Here is a 21,070-nt window from a genome sequence, read left to right on the forward strand (position 1 = left end):
CCAAATTGCACTGTTTCTGAGTTCTAGCAAGTGCAGCTTCAAAATACAAATGTTTCATCTAAGCATAGCATCCCCTTATGCAATGGTCACTTTGGATGTTGTTTTCTATTCTGAATGACCATAGTTACCAGTTAAGCATGTCTAGAAGGTACTATGAGAAATGAGAAATCAGCTATTGCTGCTACATAGAACATCATTTTGCTGTGTTGTAAGAGAGTATCCACAGATTGAGCTTTGAGGTTACATTTTTGTTCGTCATCATCCTGGCCGATGAATCCTACCTTATATTTTTTGTCTGGATGTTGGCCCAGCTCTAACAGATACTGTTCTGGGAATTTGAAGCAAATATTTTCCAGCTCCTTTCCTGCTTCTCTCCAGTCTGAGAAGAGTTGAAAGGTCTGGTTTCCAGTGTCATATGCAGGTCCTTTGGCTACAAAATAACTGATTCAAAGGAGGCCTTAGCTGGTAATTAAGTTTATACTGACAGTTCTTAAAGTTTACATGTCTGTTAGCACCATATTTCAAAACTTTGTGCTGATTGTGTGATATTCTTGCATCTTTTGAGCCCAAATGAATCAGTGTTGCAGCCCACCATTCTATACAGCTTATTTGAACATGATATATAATAATTACCTGACAGTACATGGGGGAAATATAATTATTTTTGTCTTGCAATTCAAGTTAAAGGACAGATAAGATATATTTTGCTTCTATTGCATAAAATACTGAGGGGAGGGGCATGCATTGCATGTTTGGTTCTCATTTTTGATTTACCAAGTGGTCTTACTGGTGGAGAATAAATTGACACTTCCCTGGCACGATTATCTTCAAAGAAGGAAGTGTTTAGTGAACTGCAAAAGTGTTAAGATCATACCCTTACAGATATGGTTCTAACCTTCCATGGTACAGCTTTTATCCTTGCCTGGTGCCTCTTGCTTTTGGAGTAGGCAGCTTGCTATTGTGATTTGATTCAGCTATGGATTTCTTCATCCTTTAAATATGAAAGTGAACAAGTTACTAGACAATTGTTTCTGGGACTCACTAATTGTAAGCTGAGGTACAGTCTTTACAATGTCCCTGAAAAATGGCACTGCAATCTGGAAAACTACATCTCAGATCAGTACCACAGCTTTTGCAAACCTCCTGTCACATAGATAATATTTCGTCCTTCCCCTTTCCTGGAGATGAAATTGTGGATTATAGTTGGTAGTAAAATCGGGGGCATAAAGATATTTTTGTATCTGTGAATTCAGTAATCTTCATACAGAACCCAAGTTGCACCTGATCTTTTGAATGTTGCTTTTCTGGTCCATTCTTGCCACTTCTGAGACGTTTCTGTGGTTTTGAGTGCTATGCCAATGGATCTTTCTACCTTTTGGGTTGTTGGGTCTGTCTACCTTAAAGAAGAAATTCTCTTAGTAATTGATGCTGTTCCTTTTTCATTGTATGTATTGCAGCTCATGAGAAATGTCTACTGTTTGGTTTTCTGTGTAGAGATTTGTAGAAAATAAACTATCTTAGATGTTGTAAACTATGGAGAGTAATTTGGTATTGGTCCTTTTTGTTCTGCCACAACTTCTCAAATATAGTTTGCCCTTGACTTGTCTACAAAATGGATTACAGTCTGCAAAATGGGTTACAGCTTCAGGAGTCTATTGCATTGTCTTGAATGTAAGAAAGCAAGCAAGCTCACATCAGTTCCTTGTTTTTTTCTTCACTGTATGCACTCAGTTGTTAGGTGAAATAATAGTCAAAGATGCGGAAATATATAATGAGAACGGTTTGGATAAATGTAAAAAGATGTTTATTTTTAGAAAGGTATGAAGAAGGACAAGATGGCTGAAATTTAGTGGAAATGCAATCAGTGGGAAGTTAATTTAGTCATTATAATGTTTCTTAATATTTTTTTTTCAGTCTTAGTTTTACCTATAAATATTTACCCATTTTTATATACTCTTCTCTGACTTAAAAGTCTCTGCAAAGAACACATATGCAGTTTTTTCAGTGATGTGTAATACAAAAGATTGAAATTATGTAAATGTAGTACTAAAATGAATGAGTGGAAGTTGAGAAGTTGCAAGCTGCTTATGGATCCCAGATAGCAGTGCAGATAGCTGGATACATTAGTTTGAATGATTCAGTAAGTCACGCCTCCTTGGATAATTCTAAATCTCTCATGTGCTTTATTGCTGGTCAGTTCACCTTGAGATTTGGCTGTCTGCTGAAGTCAATGTGGATTGTTAATAAATCTAACTATAATGTTGTGTTTTCTTGCATCAAATATTTGCCTGTTGGAAACATGGAGATGCTCTGTCAATCTTCATGCTGTTCTTGTCATCTATTCTATTTTTATCCAGAATTGTCCTTACTTTGGCAACCCTGTACATAGGGTGAAATTTCTCAACCTGAAAATGATGAGAGTGTCTCTTCAGGAGAAAGGAGAGGAGTGAATAAACTGAAGTTTAGAACTGTCCTTGAGTCAATGAAGTAATGAAAACTTAAAGCACTAATTAATGGAGAAGCACGCAATGCATTTTGTGTGAACTGCACTTCTGAAGAAAATGCTGCATTTACACACAGGTCTTAGTACTGACTTACCATGTCTGTTCTTACAGGTGATCTGTAAAGCTTTGGCTGGTTTGGAACTACATTAAGTGAGAAGCATCTTCTTAATGTGGTCCTCTTCCATGGCAGTGGAATATTGAATGAAAAGACTCCTATGAATAATTCCTGGTTTGAAATCTCATAAGTATGGCAAAAGACCAGTGATAGTTAAGGGACCCTTTATCCTTGGTGAATTCCATTCCTTTATTTTAGTGACCTGTTAATGAATAAAAACATGTTTTATTCTTTATTTCCGTAGAATAAGAGCCATGGTTACTTTATATTTCTATAGTTAGCAGTCTTAGATCATAGTTGGGTTTCTGTTGTCTGTATTTTGACTTAAATACAGCTTTGATTGAGCACTTCTGTGTGCTAATGGCCATATTTTTCAGATATTATAAAATATTTTCTTTGCCTGCCTAGTGATTCGTCTGACGGTGACAACTCGTGCTCCCCCTTGACGCAGCTTCAATTTAAACAATTTGTCAGTCTCTAACTTCACAAAAACACCATACATTTCTTGCTAGATAGATAGGAACATATCTGTCTGTATAACCATGTGTTAGACCAAAATGTTTGTTTTCTAAAGAGTCTTTTAAATCTATGAAAATTTTCTCATATACTAGGAATGCACAGACTTCTGTGGAAACTTTCCTTAAGCCAAAATTTTCTTCTGTTAATATGAAATAATCAGCTACATTACAGTGATTCAGAAAACCAGGTTTGAAATGTATGAATGGGTTCTCTTTGTAGAAGTGAATTACTGCAGATCACTCATTCATGAATTTTCCTATTACAGAATAAGTGAATGAAGATGACTCATCTTGAGGACATTTTGTACCAGTCCCAAGTTACAGCTAAAGGCTATTAAATGTTACTTGACACAATAAGAGAGACCATGTTCTATATGTCTCTGCAAAGGAAAATTGCCATTTTCATAATAGAATAAGAAGACTTATGTAAATTAGAATGAGTCATAAATGCTTCATGCTTTGAAATTAAATGAAGTATCAGTATTAAGGTTAGGCTCTGGGATAAAAGTTAAGCAAGCTTAACCTAGTTTTTTCTCTTTGAAATAAGAAATAAATTCTTCTGAAAAGTGTTTTCAAGCAAGTCAAGAGGAAAAAGATACATCAATTCTGAGACTACAGTAGTGAAACACAAACTTCAGTTCCTTCTAAGATCATTGAGCTTTGCAAAACCAAACCTGCCCATTACCCAGAATATTTTGTGAATATAACTGTTACAGAATCACAGAATTGTTTGGGTTGGAAGAGACCTTCAAAGGTCATCTATTTCCAACCCCTCTGCCATGGGCAGGGACACCTTCCACTAGACCAGGTTGCTCAGAGCCACATCCAGTGTCCATCCATCCAGGAATGGGCATCCACAACTTCTCTGGGTGACCTGTGGCAATGCCTCACCAGCCTCTTGAAAATTTCTTTCTTATATCCAGTCTAAACCTACTCTCAGTTTAAAATTTTGCCTCTTGGCCTGTAACAATAGGCCTTGCTAAAAAATATTTCTCCATCTATTTTATAAAACCCTGTATATAATTAAAGGCTGCAATAAAGTATCCCCAGCACTTTCTCTTCTTTCAACTGAACAACCCCAACTTTCTCATCCTGTCTTCACAGGAGAAATGCTCCAACCTTCTGACTATTTTTTTGGCCCTCCTCTGGACCCTCTTCAAGTCCATGTCTGTCTTGTGCTGAGGAGCCCAGGACTCCAGGTGGGAGGCAGAATCACCTCCCTCACCCTGCTGGACATGCTGTTTTTGATGCAGCCCAAGATACAGTTGGCTGTCTGGTCTGCAAGTACACATTGCCAGCTTGTGTGTAGTTTCTCATCCACCGGTATCCCCAAGTTTTCTGCAGGGCAGCTTTTAATCTATTTTCTACTTTTTCTGCTGTCAGGCTTATTGTGGTTTTGATTGTTTACAGATAGTGTTTGAGTAGCCAAACTGAGCATCTAAAAATCTGAAAGTAACTACTATTTAAGTACTTTTGAAGCCAAACACCCTAGATTTATCTTGTTCAAGTATCATCCTGTTCTTTGGTGTTGAGTTTTATTTTAAAACAATTTATTAATAATGGAGGTGGTTAAAGACCTATCATAAATCCTGTACATGTTGCCAAAGACCCCTGAGAAGGGACTTTGTTGGTTGCTAATGGTCATTGGGAGATGATTCCCTTACAAGACCACCATAGCTTATTATCAAATCCTAAACCACTGTGGTAAGTGGAGGAAGTGTGTGCTGTCATTCTGTGGTGATTTTAGAATGTACAAAGATACCTAGCACTGCAATAGTGGTTGCATTTATAGACTTAAAGGTTGACATCACCTCTAGAAATACCATATCTTGTTTGTTAAATTACTCGGTATCCACATTAGCATTGGGCAAAGTTTAGGAATAAAAATGTTTTTAAATACGCAGCTGTCTAGTAATGAAACAAACTAGCAAAAGCAGTAAAACACTGTTAACAAGAGTTCTCTCCTAGAGCATATCTAGTCTTCTAGGTAGCTTAGTAGCCTGAATAATGAACCCCTTACAAGTAAACCCAGATGTGTATTACAGAGGTCTAGCACTTTGGTTTTCCTGCTTCCATTAAGAACAGCTTACTGAAGCCAGCCAGAGAAGCTGCTCCGGGTGTTCTTTTTCTTTCTGTATCCTGAGAAGAAACTGTTTTTTCATCCTTGTTTCCATTTACCTGTTTCTCATTTCTAAATACTGAAATGCTGCATGACAACGTGTGTTATTTGCTTTCCTTTTCATCTTCAATGATGCTTTGCAGCTTCTCTCCACAGGAGCCTTCTGAAAACACAGATGTAAGGTTTTGTGTATCAGTTCATTAAAAAAAAAAAATGTAAAAACCCCTCAAAACAACTTCACCCTAAATGGTAAATTATTTCAGTTGTCATCTCCATTCCTTCTGTGTAGAAGACTAAAGATATTGATACTTAGATTAACATCCTTTTCTACGTATTAATTTTAGGAACGCCACTGGAAATATTTAGAGGGCTATAAAAGGCATTGAGGGAAGCTAAGACAAATCAACTGAAATTATGGGGTCAGAGTGAGCTAGAATGATTTGCAGCTAATTAACTCTTGGTTAAGGGTGTCTATGCAGAGGGTCAGAGCTGAGTCTATAGGAGTAGCTTAACTCTAAAGCACCTCTGTTTGGGAGTGACCTTCAATATACACCATTTTTTAAAAAATTAAAGGTTTTTTTTATTTCTAGGTGTCTGCACTCAATATTAGTATTGGCGAGCTATGTGGGAGTATGACTGCAGAGGAGACATAATTCCATTCTGTATTGAAACAAGATGATGAGGGAAAGTGGTCACAAAGCGTGGTTGTAGCAGCTTGATTTGGAGCTTTCTCATTCCAAAATAGTTTTAAGTAGGAGCTGCACTTTTTATAGCTTAGATTGATAAACAGGGTGCATGAATGCCCTTGTAAATACTGTTGAAGACTTAACCCTTCTACATTTTACTGGTAGGTTAGCCTCAAAATTGGATTTGTGATATGGCCAATTCCCTTCTGGTAAGATAAAGAAATAATGATGGATTTAAGCCCTCACTGCAGTGCATGTAGAATGCTCATGTGTTGGCTTTGACACATAGGACAAGTCCAGTTCTTAAGTCAAGTACTATTGGCAGGTAAAACTTGCCTGTAAGCCCTGCTGCTGCGGCTCTTCAAGTACAACTGCTGAATTAAAGCTAGGTTCAGACATATCTCTTTGATTCTGTAGGCCCTCTTGCAGTAGGGTAGAGGCAGTCTTCAAGAGTCATGACCATCTTTCAGATTTGCTGGGCTAACTCAATAAAAATTGCAAAGTAGTGCAAAACAAGGTTTTCCTTCTGACAAGAACAAAACAGCAATCCAGAATTCTGTTCTTTAGACTGGCCTCTCTCTGTTCTGAGAGTGACTGTGAGAATTAACCTCAAAACAGAGCTCCCTCAGCCTTCTCTGGGAACTGCCTGACCTTGTCCTCCACTAATTCTGATGACTGACCAGGTCTTTGTGGTCCCAGCCTCATCGAGCCATTAGAGAAGCAGGCAGGGATGACAAAAGAAGCTGTTATTGGAAAAACTTACTTTATCATGCTGCTTTTCTGCCAGAGCAGCTCGTATTACTGTTGTGCCTACTTTGTTAGTGTTATAAATACTAGACTTCTAAAACATTCTATTCCTAGAACAAATTTAATTTGATTAAAGTTAAAAAGCAAACTAGACTTGTTTTATCTTCTTCTGCAGTAGCAAATCAAAGAAAAATAGGAAATGCATTAATTCGTATCTCTCGTAATGTTCCCTGTAGTGTGTTTTAGGAAAAACATAGTTTTCTGCCATTGATTTATGTTTAAAATGTGTTAAATAGAGTTAAAATCTTTAAATGGACAAAATATGTCTGTAACATTTTTTGCCTTGCTTATTTGTCATTCTTCTAATAGATATTTTTTTAACTTTTGTTCTATCTTATTTCATGCATTCAGAGATATGAGTTCATAAAGTACTATATTCATTGTAAGGTGTTCAGTCAGGTTCTCCTTTTCCTGTTTGATTTTCCTGTATATTCAGATCAGTTAATCCTCCCTTGTACCTTCTTCAATCTTTTCCTTTATTCCTTCTTTTCACTACACTGCAATCTCCACACTGCAAACTCAGCCTGACAGTAGGAAGGTTCTGGAGACATTTGTTTGAAGTATCAGTGCTTCAGCTGCATACTGAAGTCATCTAATTTTAGGTGTCTAAATGTGTTCTTCTATATGTGGCCTTGGATCTAAGCTCCCATTGAAACTAGTGAAGATTTAGTCACTAGGTAGTACACTCAGTGCTTTTCAGCTGACATCAGTTTGCACTCAATGGCTCTCCAGGCTCCACTGTCTGTACCAACTAGGTCTCCACTTGCTATAATGGGAATTTAAAGTCCTAACTTGCACACAGACATATAATTTTAGATACCTAAATGAGATGTCTTCATTTTGGAACAAAAGCCTGACTATTATAAGCTGAAATAAATAAGGCTACATCCTGAAAGTGCCTCATTTAGGTGTGTTGATTCACAGTTGTACCCTCAGTGAATGTATTTGTCCTCGAGCAACTGAACTCTTTGAGCTCATCCATTTCCATGAGCATCTAACATTGCATTTTACAAGGATGCTACTGGTTCTTGGAGGTGCATGTTGGGAATGAATTTACAGCCCTAGGTTGCAGCTGGAGAATGCCCCTAAAAGCTGGTTTCCGTTACTCTAGTCAGACATGTCTAGCCCCCAAGGCTGGGAAGTATTAACTCAAGCTGCTGGGATTCAGGTGCTATTTTTGCCTCAGTGTGGAATCAGTTGGATGAGCCCTGTATGAAGCATGTAAGGCTTGACAGGTTTGTGTCTGGAAATATTGTAGTAGTCTCATGGCACTGCAATCAGTTAATCTGATTTTTTCTCTGACTATGCTGTTGATGGGAAAGAAATAGCCCTATATTACTTGCTTCATGGGGGAGAAAGAAGGGGAAAAATTGGTAGGATCTCTTCTTGGTTTCTAGTAAGTAGAAGTAGTTAGTAGTTTTCTCTCAGTAGAAAGTTTGTCTAATGTAAGCAGTATGAATTAAATAAAAAAAAAAATTAGAGCCATGGGCATTTTTAATATTTTCACTTAATGTACAAACCTCAACTGTTTAACTGAAGTAATAAAGATTCATGAGGATTACTAACATTAAAGAGTGGAAGAAGTTCCTTAATTTCATTATCTGATTATTTAACAACAAATGGTGCTTTTATTTTGTAGAAACTAAAACAATGTTTTTAAATGGGCTTTGTACTGAGTGTCATGAAAATGGAAAGGCCAGAACTTTGTGCGTAAAGAACTTTTGCTGGATCCTCTTTCACAATGTACAGCGTGAATAAAGGCTGGTGTGTCATCTGTTGGAAAATGCTGTGCGTTGATAGATGAGACCTCAGGAGAGCTCCCTATTGTGCAATTCAAATTGTATTGCTGCATTCTTGAAGTATAGTTGTAGCTGTCAAACTGTTCAGACTTCTATGCCACAATCACTGTTAGTAAGAAATAGCTCTGAATTGATTTTAGTTTACTCTTGTCCCATTTGTAGTCATGGCTGCCTTATTGCGCCACTGCCAGGCCCTTGATAGTTGTGAAGGGTTGTAGACACACTGGGAAGGAAAACAGTCTTCATAGTTGTGGAGAAGCTCTCATGGCCATTGTTTTCCAGAATTCCTCAAAACAGAGCCAGTTCCTCAAACATGCCCAGGTTGTCACAACCATGCCAGCAAACTTACAAGCTGACATTGCTCTGCCTCCGTGCCTTCTCTGATGCCAAAAGTTTTTGGGTACCGAGGAGGTTAGTCTCCCTTTCCTTCATTTTCTCCTGTGCAAGGCTAGTGTGTTGTCTGTTCTTGCGAGAATGTAATATCTAAATAAATGCTGCGACTTAGAATCCAGAGATTTTTAACTCTGTTCTTAGTTTAGCTGCTTTTTTTTTTCTTTTTCTTTTGTTTTCTTTTTTTTTTTTTTTTCCTTTTGGTAGTAATAGATGATTCAGCAGCACATGGCACATGGCTTGGTAGATGTGGCTGTGCATGTGTTATTAATAGTAAATTAATAGCTGTCTTTTTTGACTGTCTGTGAAATGACTGAGGTATTGTCAGCTTGCATGACTTACATGATCATGTCACTTTTCAACTTTATTTAAAATCGTGATAATATAACTTCCCCTTCTTCCTTTTGCAGACAAGCAGCAATCTGTTTTACTCATAAAGCAGCTTATTATCCAAATGAGGGAAAGACAGATGAGACAGAAGATAACCAAGATCATTACATATAGGCTAGCTGTGCACAAATATTAACAGCTCCTGTGTAATGTGAGTTAAAGACTGATTACAAGTAAGTTCAGCCATTTAAAGCCATTAAGAAACAGTGTATTCATAAGGGGTTTCAAAGTTGCAAGGGCCAAATTCATTGGAAGTGAACACAGCTATCCACACTGCTCTTCTTGTATCCACACTTCTTTTGTTTTTATGCCAGAGAGAAGCTCTTTCTCATGCTACAAAGAGCTTTCCAGTTGTCCTAGAAAATTCAGTTGTGTAGGGCAGGTACTCTAGGATATCATTCAAAGAACTTCAGATTTTTTCAAGTGACTGTATAGCATCCAGTAATTTGTAGATGGGGTCTCAGGTTAATGATACTGGAGCTTCTAGAGAAGATGATGCCACCTTCCTTCCCTTTTGATTAATCAGCTGTTCAGTAAGGATCTGCTTTATCTCCTTTGCTTGTTCTCAATTTGTAGCCCATTCCTCAAAAGTTACCTTATCCTTTCACTTTGATGCTCTGTATATGGGCCATTTTCATAAATACTGTGTATAATGTGTTTCCCTTGGATGATCTTCACAGTTCAGAGGTTGGATGGATGTGCCTTTCCAGGCAACTAAAGAAAGAGCTGCAGTAAGAAATATAAGTGCCAAACCAGTAGTAAATATTATTGCTCATTAATAATTCTTAAAAGGAGTTAATATACAGACAGTGGTCAGCCTCTCTCTTCTGTTTTTCCAACGAGTTGCCTGTAAGATAGTCTCTTAAAAGATAGCATTTAAGTGAAGTGCTATTATGTTACATCCTCAGCTGCTTTAGACTTGAAGAGTTTGTGCTTTGAGAGGACCACTCTCTGGACAGAGTTAAGTCTTTTGGTTTATGCAGCAAAGAGACGTCTGTAAAGCTCTTAAGCAGCAGGTAGATTTGGAAAATTATATGAAACGTACTTAAGTTTGCATTTATTCTTTCTGTCATGCTTTCCATATGCTTTGTATTTTGTTTCTTGTTTTGTGATCAGGCAAACATTTTGGAACAGATTCTGTTAGATTTACCAAAAAAAAAAAAGGTACTTTGACTCTTACCTAGATTTAAAATTCAGTTAAATCTGAAATCTTACCTGACATTTTACTCTTACATTTCAAGTAATAGAACATACAAATAAAGCAATAAAGCTACCTTGTAGGCAGATCCTTGGGGTGCCTAAAGCCCAAGGTGAGTTTGTGACTGAGAAGCTAAACTGTGTTTCTTTCCAAAAGAGAATTTTTGTCTGAATTGGGGTCAAAAGCAGAGTGACTGTATCTCATTTGAGTTTGACACTGCTAACAATGCAGTTTAGGGGAGCATCTGGTGGCTATGCAATGCATTAATAAGTGAAAATATTTAGTAAGTTACAAGAGCAGTCTAAACAACTGGAACCAGTTAAAGTTCTTCCAACATGAATGTGTTTTAAAAATCACCTGCTAAGAGAGCTGAAATATTGATCAGAATGTGATAGATTGGTATTTTAGAAAAGTAAGGAACACATATGGAAGGGCTTTAAGGGAGGCTGCTGGAGGCTGCTGGGAGTTTGAGTATTTGGGGGGAGAATGAAGTATTTCAAAGTGTAAATCTGAGGAAAGGTATCCATTAATGAAGCTGAGTAAATGATAGAGTGGTTGTGATCCCATGAGATGTGGAACAGAGAAGTGGGAGTTGATAGAGACACTTGGCCCTCAAGGAGAAAAGGAGAAAACCTCTGTTCCCAGAGATCATCACAGAGACAAATGAAGAAAACCTTTGCCTTTGAATAACTCATCCTTAAAATAACACCCCTTAAGTTCATGGCCCATGAACACACCTCAGAGTGGTGTGAAAATGGTAGGAGAGCATGATGGCAGAGTTTTCTTCTGGGTGGCTGCCCTCATGAGAATAAAAAGCCATGAGAAAATTATTTTTCCTGTAAAGAATTCTCCATGAAATGACAAAAGAAAACTCCTTTCTCTACAAAGACTGATGAAAAGATTATTGTATAGTTAATACTGTTTTAACCACAAAGTTTTGTCTCTGTGTTGTCAGTTAGACAAAAAATAATTAGGCAGTAGAGAAAAAAAGTTTCTAGAAGTTTTATTCTGGTTTCTTATTCTTGTAGTTCTGCTAATAAACTTTCTTTATTCCTTTTAAGTTTTGAGCCTGTTTTTCCCTTCTCCTAGTCCATATCTCACCACAAAAATTAAGTAATTTTCTAGTGATTTTTAGCTAGTGCTTTAAAACCACCACACAGAGGTGCAGAGGACTGGCTGGTGTGAGACTAACTTCCATTCATTTCCTTGATTTGTGCTATGAATGGATACAAGAGGACTGTCGGGCATGAGGCTTTTGAGATTGATTATTGATGGTTTGATCACTTTTTCACTTCTGGCCCATGTGTGTTAGAGCAGTTCATTTCTACACAGGTTGTAAATCTGACATGATAGATATGTAGCATTTTCAATAAAATATTTGTAAAAGATATGGTTTTATGCTTACCACATCCTTCTAATGCTTATGAAAAGGAAAATTGCATGACCAGGAAGAAAATGTACCTTGGAAATACCCTTTTATTTTAATTGCAGCTATATACACATCAAAGTTTCCTTGCATCACTTTCCAGCAAAGATATGACACGTAGTAGGTTATTAATGTGCCCACACAGCTTTCTCTGTTCATCCACTGTCATGTCTTTCAAATACAGAGCTCTGATTTCTCCACAATAGCTTCCAATTGTGCATTATGTTCATAGAATTTCAGAGTGTTGTCTTTTTTTTTTTTTTAGTTACTGAGTCTTGTCCTCTCAACTGAAAAACAGATCCATTATTTTTGATGGGAAAGAATCTAGTCTCATGTTGGTGACAGTAGTTAAACAGAAGGGTATTGGGTTTGGAGTTCTTTTCAGAAGTACATAAATGTACGTTGCTGGATCATATTCTTGTATGATGCTACTGTGCTCTGGGTCTGGGCAAGTAGTACAGTAGATGTTTCTGTGCAGCTTTAGAGAGCTGAAAAAACTATCTGAAGTGTCTGCCTGGGAGCATCCCACAGAGAAAAAGAGGTTTAATGTAGTGTAAAGTTACATGTATTAAGGATATAGTTTTGGCAGATGTGAGGGCCAGTGAGAAACAGATAGGACTAGAAAATGCAGGTGTAAAGAATTGCAGGTGTGCAGTCTTGAGGAGTCTTGAGGCCAGATACCTACATGTTGCCTGTTTCCTTGAAAGCATAAAACAGAATGGTTTTGATGACTTTTTCCAAAAAACTTCGGCAGACACAATATAACCTTTTTTTTTTCAAAGACTCTAAATTGTGCATGAAATGGGAAAGGATTGAATGCTAAAGTATGATGCACAGCTAGCCTAGGATGTAAATATATTCCTCCTTATTCGCTCAGTAATCAATGTACTCGGGTGTCTTTCAGCTAACGAGACATTCTTGAAATACTTGGTATTTCAGCAAAGCTGATCATTCAGACTACTCTAATAGGTCAGGAAATCCATATTCCAGAGCTGGTAAAGGATCAACAAGAACATGCAGTAGTAGCCTGAAGGAGTGTTATTTGAATGGTACCACTGAACTGGATGAAATGCAGTTATATACAATGCAAGGTCATGCATTAGATTAATTAATAATTTATAGATGGGGATCTCTTCACTTGAAACTTGATAAGGAGGAGGAAGAAGCAGGCAGGCTATCTATTTGACTCACAAGATAAAAATTATCTCCAGTATAATGTATCTTTAAAGCTTAGTGTGATTATAAAAGGCATCAGGACAGTTGTCAGTATAGCTTGGGATGTTTAGTAGCATTTTACAGGATTCTGCTGAGATTTCAACTGTAATTTGATAACTCATGTTTACAAAAAATTAATTGAAGCTGACTCCAGGTGTTACAAAAAAAACCTGCTAGGATATTCAGGAGAAAATATAAAAAGAAAATAGAAGAGCTTGATTTGCTTGGCTAAAAATTACTTTTGGTAGAAAACAACAGAGATTTAAAAAAAAAAAAAAATAAAGCCAGAGCTAGTCTAGAGTCCAATTTGCTATCAAATGGCTGTGAAATACTTTTGTATAATAATGTGAAATACTTTTATATAATTACAAGAAATAAAAAAATATATAATTACATAGGAGAGTGGTGCTCTAGAAGAGCAGTCCAGTGGGGAGACATATGGATAAAAGTACTGCTTTGGTATTGGTCTTCAGGCTTCTGTATGGAATCCATTTCTGGTGGATCTTGGTGTATGATAATGGGAGAAAGGAATGAAATTGCAATTGCAGGTGAATAGGCTTGATTCATGAGGTGTTTTTCAGGCCTCGAGCCCTCATGGTTTAACAACAGAAAAATTAACATCTCCTGCATCCTGACAACAATGAAGGAATAAAAAGATTTCTACACAAAGGGCACGTTTACTTTACAGCTACTAAGCAATTTTCTTGTCTTGGCTCCTTCATGGAGGGATATATTGATCTGTACATAATGGTAAGGAACTCCATTGTATGCATGTGTCTTTTTTCCTTTCTTCTGGTTTGGAATGACAACCATTATATGTCTAAGCCAAGTTAGTTGTTTCATCCCTGGCTTCTTGTTTGGCACAGGTAAGTAGATTCTTTGCATAGTTCTTTCTGGCTTCAGGTTCATTTTGGATGCCAAAGCAGTGGATGTGTTACTTTCCAAAACGTATTTGGTTACAAAGCAAATTGAATTTGAAAAGAAGACAGCAGTGGTATAGGCTTATCTTTTTTTCTGGTCCCAGCTTACTGCTTTTCCAGATACTTTCTTTCTGGTAATGTTTATTACCATTGCTGAAAGCTTTTTATCAAGAGAAGCCTCTGTAATAGATGCTCTTATTTCCCATATCTGGTAACTTACTTGAGATTTATAGAAAATTATGCCTTGTTGAACTGATCTGTAAAGAATTCATTATGGAGAATCAAGAAGTCTTAGTCACAAAAAACACCAAAAAGACCAAATTTTTGACTTCAAATTCCAAAACATGTTTTAAACATACAGTTTTAAAGTCCTTATTATAGTTATTAGTTGGATTGCAGACCCTGAAAACCACTTTCACATCACTTTCAGCAGTAAAATGTGAGGTTTGCAGTGCAAATTGGCTGATAGTGTTAAGGGATTTGTGCTATAGTAGAAGCATTTCACTGTAGAAGAGGCTGCAGATGTTTGTAGCAAGCATTGCACCCTTCTGTGTTGCTAAGTCTGACTGACAATATCAGTGCTTTTTTTATGTGTATCATGGTTTGGGGTTAATTAATTTGGGATCAAATTTCTGCAAAGCTTTTTGGAGATGAAAATTCTTGTGTGTGGACTTTAAGTCATTAGCAGAACCAGAAACCTTAATCTAAATGTTTAGGTATTTATCGTGTCAGTTGCAATAATAACGAGTTCAAGATCAGTAGTTTTTCAGTCAAAGTTTTATTTCCACCATCTTCAGAGCATCCCCTATTGTAGCTGCATTCATAGGCTTGTTATTAGTGAAAAGACAGAGAAAAATGTCTGTGGGAAGAACTGTGATACCAAGGGGTCATGTTTAAGATGCTTGGATTCCACCTTAGTTGTAACTTAGATTTAGCTGCAGAAGTCTCAGATGCAGCCCAGGTCACCCATGAAATAATGATCTAATCCTACAAAGCACGCTGAATCCATTGCTTCTCCTGTTTCGACTGTGGAATTCCTTACATGCCTCTAATGCTACAAAACACAAGGCTTCAGGGGACAGTCAGGAGACAGACATCAAAGACAGAGACAATATATAAATTATGCCTTTCTGTATCTCCAAAAAGAAAGGCTGTTTGTCTACTTGGGCTGTATTAAATTTATTCTGAAATGCAAACAATATCATCAGCAGGAAATTGTTTAGAGCACTTACCCACAACCAAAAAAAATCTGAGCTCTGCAAGTACCACAGAATCTAAACCTGTAGCTCCCTGATTCCAGCAGTGTCCCTTAGCCATGAGGCTCTGGGAAATTCTGAGTTGGTCCTTTGGAGATGGACATCTTCACCTCCAAAGCAGATTCTAGAGGGAAAATACATGGGAAAGCAAGCTGTCTTTTTCTGTTGATGTGATGAGGATTTCTCTATGATTTAAATGAAGTCCTGGGTTCTGCTTCCTGTTTTAAAGGCTGGTTCTGAGTTTTCCACTTAGAAGCTCCTGGATTAAAGGAGTTAAGTGTGTTCCATTCCAGTTTCTAGTGGTTCATCTCCAGCAGAAGTGGCCCAGGTTGTTTCTTAGTTTGGGCTCATAGTTCTCTCCTAAATAGGAGCAATTTGTGGTGAATGTGCAGAAGCAGAGACCTGTCCTCTGGAGGCAGCCAGTGAATCACTCTGCTGAAGCCAAGTGTTTGCTTCAGATGCTGCAAAGTGTGAGGTGTATGACATCAGATGTTTTCAGTTTGGTCTTCTTAAGTCTCTCTTTCATCATATGCTTCTGTATAATTTGCCTGGGTCTTGTTCCCTACAGTTTGTGGCATGACAGAATGATTTCTCATCACTAATGTCATCTTTTGAATTGTCAGCTTCAGGGGTCATTTTCTCCACTCATGACTTGAAACAAAATTGTGTAAATAAGTGTTACTTCAAAATCTATTTAATGATTAAGAAATCTACATTTGAACATTTGTTTGTGGAACTGTAGTGTTGCTAGAAACTTTGTTGGTGGACTTATGTGAACACCTCACACCTCTATGGAGACATAAAAATAATTGTATGCAGTGAGTGTGAAGAGAGGTAGGCCTGTAGGATCAAAGTCTTTCCATTGCTTAGTATTGTTATAAATAATCTTTTTATCTAATCAGAACACCAGACTCACCTAATACAAGAACCACATCTAAGAGAGTAAAATTTCAATGAGACAGAGCTGTTGGGTGGGAGGGTTTTTAAAAATCAGTTGATGTTAACTTTTTACCTTATACTGAGAAAAAAATTTAGCCCTGGTTTTGCACCCTAGAACTCTAGTTGTGGAGCCAGTGTCTTCATAGATTTACCTACTTTCCCTCTTCTGCGAAGTCATATAGAATCCTGGATTATGGGATTTCTGGAAAGCTGAAATACCTCACATCCTACTGACTTAGTTTTATATCTTCTAGTTAGGTATGATCACTCCCAAACTGGTCTCTTTAAAGAAAGATGTATTTATTTTACATAATATGAGGATTTCCACTATTTATAATAATAATAATTTTGGTTTGCTGTGGTTTTATTTTAAATGGGCAATATGAATCTGCATTGTATTCATTTATGTAATTAGATTGAAACCTAGACAACTCAAAGGTTTTCAAATGAAAGTACTTGTTATTAGTAGATTCCAGAGACTCAGAATAGTATGTCTTTAGAGATATCTGCCTTGGATAGAAATAAAAACTTGAGTTGGACACTGAATTTCTTCTTGGCAGCATTTTCTGATATGACTTTTTGCTGTGTTTTCTGACACTGTATATGATGTATTAATTCCAGTTTGCTCAAACTGATTTTTTTTTTTTTCAATATAGCCCTGAACTCTTCTCTCTTGTCCATAATTTTAAAATACCTTACCTTAGAATCTGGTAAAATTGTTCCAGCATTTATATGAATGCTATTGATTTTCTTAATCAACACATTAAATCTGTATAAGTAATATTCAGTAAATCATATTCAAGTCATTTTGTGGATATTATATGTGTGTGTGTATATATATATATACACATATATGCATGTGTGTGTGCACGTAATAATTTGCGAAGGGGTACTGTTAAGAAGTTTGCACAAAGGAAAGGAGGTTTCTTTGAATGCCACGTGCTTTGAGACAGTGGAATGTGACAGATAATTCTGCATTCTAGTTTCAAGCCAATGTATCCAGGTAAGTAAAAAAAAAAAAAAAAAAATCTATTAGTGTAATAAGTTGAATATCAGGATGATGAAAAGGCTTTTACAAGTAATTATACTATGTAATACTATTCTTAGTGCTCAGGCAGGCAGGGGGAGGAAGTTGAAGTTAATGCTTTTTCCTTCCAAGATCTGTCTTCTCTGGATCAACACATTCTTTTGTAGAAGATACTATCTACACATCAAGAACTGGCAGCTGTTGAGACTGACTAGTGCTTTTCATTCTTAACCACAAGCAGCTGTCAGTAGCAGTGCTTAACTTTTTAACTTTCTGGTCTGCAGTGCTATATGGGGAAAAAAACCCCAAGCCCACCTGATTAGAAAAACACCAATTCTAGTGGTAACAACTGTTACATGATTAAATCGTAGATTATTCTGAATGTTGTGAATCAAGCGCAACATGATTAGGCAGCATGCACAATAAATATTTAAATATTAAATTTAAATAAGTATTTAAAATAATAATTTTTAGTCTGAAAAAGTTGCAGATCTATATTGCTTAGCATCAGTGCTAGGAAATTAAGCTCTCCTTGAAGAAAAAGCTAAGCAAATATGCAGTGCAGTTAGATTAGAATGAGTGCAGATTAGTTTTCTTCTAAGAATAATAACATTTTTATCAAAGCCTCTCTGTGTGGTATATCACATTTGACTCCCTTTGAAATGCAGTGATTTATGGTTCATCCAATATTTAAACTGGAACTCTGTGAGGGAGTGAACAACTTTTTGACGTAACTCTTCCACACAATTACTAAATCATTGCCCTAAGCTGGCAAACTAAACAGAGTAATTTAATAGTCTGGGCTGCACAGCACAAATTGTGTGTTGTATTTCTACATTAACATCTTTGAATCATTGTTTCATTTTTTAGTGAAGTAGAATTCATCACTGTGGTGCACAGTTGCCTCAGAAAGTAGGTATAAAAAGTCCTATTATTGTAGTATCTCAAACAACTACAATCATTCTTCTGCAAATTCCCATGTATAACTTCATGTTATGAAGTTTGTGCCATTCAAAGGCATGGACTTGCAGTCTTTTTTTTAATTAAAAAATTGCACCATGGTCATTGTTTAGAAACAGGTGAAATAAAAGTACATTTAACATTTGAACATAGAAACCATTGTCACCTTTTTCCTTTGAAAGTATATCAGGCCATTATGAAAGAAAAACGATAACTGCATTAGTGAAAAAGTGCTACAGGAACCTGTCATCCCTGCACTTTGCCTGAGAAGGGATTTTCTTGTGAATATGTATGTGTGGTTTCATGGGAAAAAATCAGGGTCTCATTAGGATGTAATCTTTAGAAATACTCTAGTTAGGCTTCATTGCTTTCTTCTCTTTTATCCATTATTCCAAAGTCTTTGTAAGAGAAACTGATGCTCCCCCCTCCCCCTGCTTTTGAAAGGAACTATGATAGTGTTTTACCTTCAGTTTTTCTTTTTGTTTGCCAGCCTGCTGTCTACTGATAGGTTTCTTTTTTTTTTTTCCTAGTCAGTTAATACATTTCAATTGATGTTGTAGCTTTGTCAGCTGTTGTTCCCCAGCCTTGATGGCAAAAGTAGACAGATGGGTGGGGGAAGGGAAGGGATTGTTTTGTCAGGATGAATTTAGAGCATAAGGGATACATTAAATTGACAGCACTGCCAGCTGAAGTCTTCTGATCCACCTGTGTCCTTGCAGCGATCCCAGTTCCTTCTTGTGCTTCTTCTCCAGCTTAGGCCAAACAGTAAGTTCTGTGCTTGCTTTCCTTTTTTCTTATTACTTGTTTTTATTATGTTGCACCTAATATGTGTAAAGACGTTGTGGTTAACTTAAAGTATTAATTGGGAAGTATTTTCCAGGCATGGCTTACAAGACAAATGTAGACCAGTTGGTGGTGGTTGTTACTGGATTTTTTAAATTAGTTGTAGCTGTTGGGAACCCAAAATTAAACTTTGAAGACTTAGCCCTTATGTAAAAGACAAAGTGGTGCAACTGTTTGTGGCATCTGGGACTATTGATTTACTGCAGCCCATCAGTGTTAGAGGGGTGTGCTGCTACGTCAGCTGGCGCTCTATTGTTTCAGCTGCTGTGGCCTTTGTGTTTGATCCTGTCAGTGCTTGCGTCAGTGATGCATATCATCGCCTGTGTGATGTCAAAGTGTGGGTGTTCGGTTATAGAGCCATAGTTAACCTAATGTGCTGCAGTAAATCCTGAATGCTATTTCCTCCTGGGGATAGCAGTGATTCATCACCGTTCACATTAGACTAATGCTAAGTATAGCAGTGTTCATGAGCCGCAGTATTCACTTAGATGAGTATCAAAGTCATTGCAGTTCTCCAAACGCTGGGCCGGAAGGTGTTTGTTTGCAACCAGATCTGTTTGTGCACCCCCTTTCTTAGGTCTAAACTGATTAGCAGGTCAGCTCAAGGAAAATCCTCTGGAAGGACTGGGCCTAAGTAATTCTTTAACACTTAATTATGCTAATTAACGTAAAAGCTTTCAGTTAAATTACTCGGATCACACCAGGCAATGACAGCGGGTAGATTACAGTACTAAGCGGAGCGGGGAGCCCCGCGGGATGGGGCCGAGGACGTCGCTCTCCGCGGGGGCTCGGCCCCTTGAAGCGGCGGCGCGGGCAGGGCGGAGCGCAGGGCGCGGAGAGGCCGCGGGGCGGAGCGGGGCGGGCCCGGCCGCGCACCTGAGGGAGCCGCCCCGCCCCGCCCCGCCCGCTGCCGCGGCGCGCCGGGAGCAGCCGCTCGCCCGCCCGGCGCGGCCCGGCCCGGCCCGAAATGAGCGGTAAGGACTCCCGCCTGCCCGGGCCGGCCGCCGCGGTGAAACACGACACCTGCGGGCCGGCGGCCTCCGCGGCTGTGCGGCAGTGGCGGATGGGGGAGATCTGCAGTGGCCGGGGGGAAAAAAAAAAAAAAATCTGTGGGGCAGGAGTCGGAGCGCTGCCAGGCCCGTCTGTCGGTGGTGCGCTCTCGGAGAGGGGTGGCGGCAGTCCTGGGGCCCGCGGTGGCCCCGGAGCCGTGAGGGGAGCAGGACGCCCAGCTCTGCGAGGCCGTAGGAGCCTGGGTGCTGAAGCGCAGGGCCGGGCGCTGAGTGCCCCGGAAGAGCATTCCCTGCCCCGGCGCTGGGAATCCGGTGTGTGCACCTTTGCCGGGGCTTTTATGAGCCGCTTATAATGCAGTGATGCTTCATGGTTGGAATAAAAAGAAATGGTGTATCTGGTAGGCTAGCGGTGGCGGTATCCTCAGGTTTTCAGGTGTTACTATGTTTAGATCAGCTTGTCACGATCGTAGCGATGATGCAGCGCTGGTAATTTTGCTGCATGTTTATGGTGGCTGTAATGAGCACAATGAGGTTTTTGTAGTCTGCTCAGATACACGCATTCACCAGCTATTGCTAGGGGAGGGAGGTATTCCTCCTGTTGGTGGGATTTTAGGACAATAAAAAATTGAGAGTGTGGTGAAACATCTGTTTCTTGGGTTCCATTCCATTAAGTCAACCCTTAGTGAGTTTGATGAGACATTTTTCAGTAACAAAGTAACAGTTATGTGGGTTGTTTTTTTTTTTTCCTCTCCCACAATGTTTCTTTTCCACTACTGTGGAAGAGAATTTGTATACCTGAAAATATATCAAAGATTTGAGACCTCCCCTTACCAATAATCAAGTCATCAACATTCATTATACAGCGATTTGAAATTGAAATAAATTCTATTTATGCACAATACAGAAAATTTGATGTTTTCTTAACATGAATTCCTGATGCTGTTGTTT

General features: G+C 38.3%; 1 protein-coding gene across 8 annotated transcripts in view; it reads left to right on the forward strand.

The window, feature by feature from the left end:
- The window catches only part of FNDC3A (fibronectin type III domain containing 3A), a 113,216-nt gene that overhangs the window by 39,046 nt on the left and 53,100 nt on the right, over window positions 1-21,070 (forward strand). For 2 of the 8 annotated variants that reach the window (XM_088051262.1, XM_088051263.1), the window contains one exon: window positions 18,989-19,034. The exons of 4 other annotated variants lie outside the window; for them this stretch is intronic. In XM_088051262.1, coding sequence (XP_087907388.1) covers window positions 18,989-19,034 — 46 coding nt within the window. Of the gene's footprint in view, window positions 1-4,182; window positions 4,337-18,988; window positions 19,035-20,022; window positions 20,087-21,070 lie in introns of those variants that run through there. 2 more of the 8 variants (XM_014250125.2, XM_088051264.1) reach the window with 2 other exon arrangements.

Source organism: Pseudopodoces humilis, chromosome 2 (genome assembly GCF_049639895.1).
Source record: "Pseudopodoces humilis isolate 2021_Gansu_Grassland_sample_001 chromosome 2, ASM4963989v1, whole genome shotgun sequence".
Classification (NCBI taxonomy): domain Eukaryota; kingdom Metazoa; phylum Chordata; class Aves; order Passeriformes; family Paridae; genus Pseudopodoces; species Pseudopodoces humilis.